Source organism: Nicotiana attenuata, unplaced genomic scaffold (genome assembly GCF_001879085.1).
Source record: "Nicotiana attenuata strain UT unplaced genomic scaffold, NIATTr2, whole genome shotgun sequence".
Classification (NCBI taxonomy): Eukaryota; Viridiplantae; Streptophyta; class Magnoliopsida; order Solanales; family Solanaceae; genus Nicotiana; species Nicotiana attenuata.
The window spans coordinates 371,391-373,487 of record NW_017670464.1 but is presented as its reverse complement, the minus strand read 5'-3'; the positions used below and the strand labels follow the sequence as shown (position 1 = coordinate 373,487).

Here is a 2,097-nt window from a genome sequence, read left to right as displayed (position 1 = left end):
GTTTCCGAAAGACCCTCGACTCGAGAAGAAGAAAATAAACAATAGACAATAGACCAGTGACATCAATAGAAGCTATAAAAATAGTAACAACATCGTAAGAAATAGAAAAATAAATGTGAAAGCAAAAACAATAAACAACAATACTACACTAGGAAATAGTGAGGAAACTATATAAACAGGCCAGCCCCGTCCCCAGAACAACAAAGAAAAAAAATGCTCAACTCCCTCCTAACATACAACCCTAATGCTCGACCTTCACCCCTTCCTATCCAGAGCCATGTCCTCGGAAATCTGTAGTCACACCATGTCCTGCCTGATCACCTCACCCCAATACTTCTTAGGACGTCCTCTACCTATCCTCGTACCTTCCAATGCTAACCGCTCACACCTCCTAATCGTGACATCTATGCTTCTCCTCCACACGTGCCTGAAGTATCTAATCCTTGCTTCCCGCATCTTGTCGTCCATGGGAGCCACACCCACCTTCTCCCTAATATCTACATTTCTAATCTTATCCAAGTGTGCCCGCACATCCATTTCAACATCTTCATTTCTGCCACTTTCATCTTTTGGGTATGAGAATTCTTGGCTTTCTAACACTCAGCCCCATACAACATGGTCGGTCTAACACCGCTCTATAGAACCTACCTTTGAGTTTCGTTGGCACTTTCTTGTCATACAAGGCTCCAGATCAGAGAATTAAAGCATCAAAGTAGCAGCAAAAATAGCTACAACAGCAAATCCGGCGACGGCAACTCTGTTCAAGGAAGCAGAGTTGGGAGATGAGGTAGGAGAACCGCTGGGAGAGGCACTGATGGATGGAGGAGCAGCACCACCGGAAGGAGATGATGCCGGAGTATCGACGGTTGGTGGAGCTGGAGGAGATGCCAATGGAGATTCAGATGGAGAAGAAGCAGTAGTAGGAGCATTTGTAGGAGCAGAGACAGGTGTTACTGCAGATGGAGGAGTCGCCACTGGAGGCGACGATGCTACCGGTGGTAGAGAACTCTTCGGAGAAGCTGCCGGAGATGCTCCTGGTGCCTGAGCAAATGCAGATCCAACCACCAAAGCCAACATTAGAGCAACGATTACCTTTGAGAGTGCCATTCTAGCCTTTAGACGATGAGCTTTTTCGAGAAAGAGAAGTGGAATAAAGCGCAAAAGATATAAAAGAGGAATATGACTGTTGTTGAGTAGCATTTGAGAAAAAGGACGGGAAGAGAGTCTATTTATAGGAGGGAAATATGGGGGAAAGTAATTTTAATTTTAGTTAGTCGGTTTAGAAGAAAATTATTTATTATTTAAATAAGGACTCTAGACTGGACTTATAATTTGTTGACAACTCAACCACAGAAGAAAGCAGGGGCGGTGTCCCAGCTGGGTTACATTTTTTTCTTTCCGTGTGAAGAGATAAATTACATTAGAAATTTTTTGTTTGAATGTTTCTTTCCAGTACTACTTTTTATCTTTAATACTTCTAAAAAAAAGATCGAAGATTCTTTTTTAAAAACAATACTTTCCCCAAAAATAATGGAAGCAAGCTAAGAATTAATGTTTTTGTTTTTAATTTCTTTCTGCCATGTTAACTACCGTTTGGATCTTTTATAGCAAACATTATGGTTACCGTTATGATTGGCACGTTCTAGTCCTCTGATAGCGGGAACTAAAAAATTCGTTTTATGTTGGCCACGGAAAAAGAAAAGGGGGGGGGGGGGGGTAGCTTGGGTTTCAAGGTTGGAAAATTTTATCTGCATAAGTATTTTAAAATAAATAATAGTATTAATTTCTTGTAGTTTAATAATAAAATCAGATGATAATGTATATTTATTAATTATAATTAAATTATACTCCAATATTATGTAAAATATATATCTTGTATTTATCAATTTGAATAAAATACGAGTAGGAGTAATTCTTTTGTTTGCGAACATACGATGATACAATACAAGTACACAAGACTGTCCAGAGAGACTCTCTCTCAAATGATGACCTCTAATGGTGTTTACCCTCAAATTCGGATAACAATTAAACTTATATTGTGATTTAAAGGATACATGATTTCGTCCAATAGTAATTGATAAGCAAGAAATAAATCAA

At 39.2% G+C, this 2,097-nt stretch overlaps 1 protein-coding gene across 1 annotated transcript; it reads right to left on the bottom strand.

Annotated features, from left to right (window-relative positions):
- Window positions 1-266: 266 nt before the first annotated feature.
- Window positions 267-1,216, bottom strand: LOC109239821 (classical arabinogalactan protein 5-like). Its single transcript, XM_019406414.1, has one exon. It carries the CDS (start codon window positions 1,198-1,200, stop codon window positions 700-702), a length of 501 nt encoding a protein of 166 aa, XP_019261959.1. The 5' UTR covers window positions 1,201-1,216; the 3' UTR covers window positions 267-699.
- Between the last annotated feature and the right edge of the window lie 881 nt (window positions 1,217-2,097).

What these genes read in the sequence shown, in the direction of transcription:
- LOC109239821 (XM_019406414.1), bottom strand. Translation starts at nt 1,200, where the DNA reads ATGCTACTCAACAACAGTCATATTCCTCTTTTATATCTTTTGCGCTTT.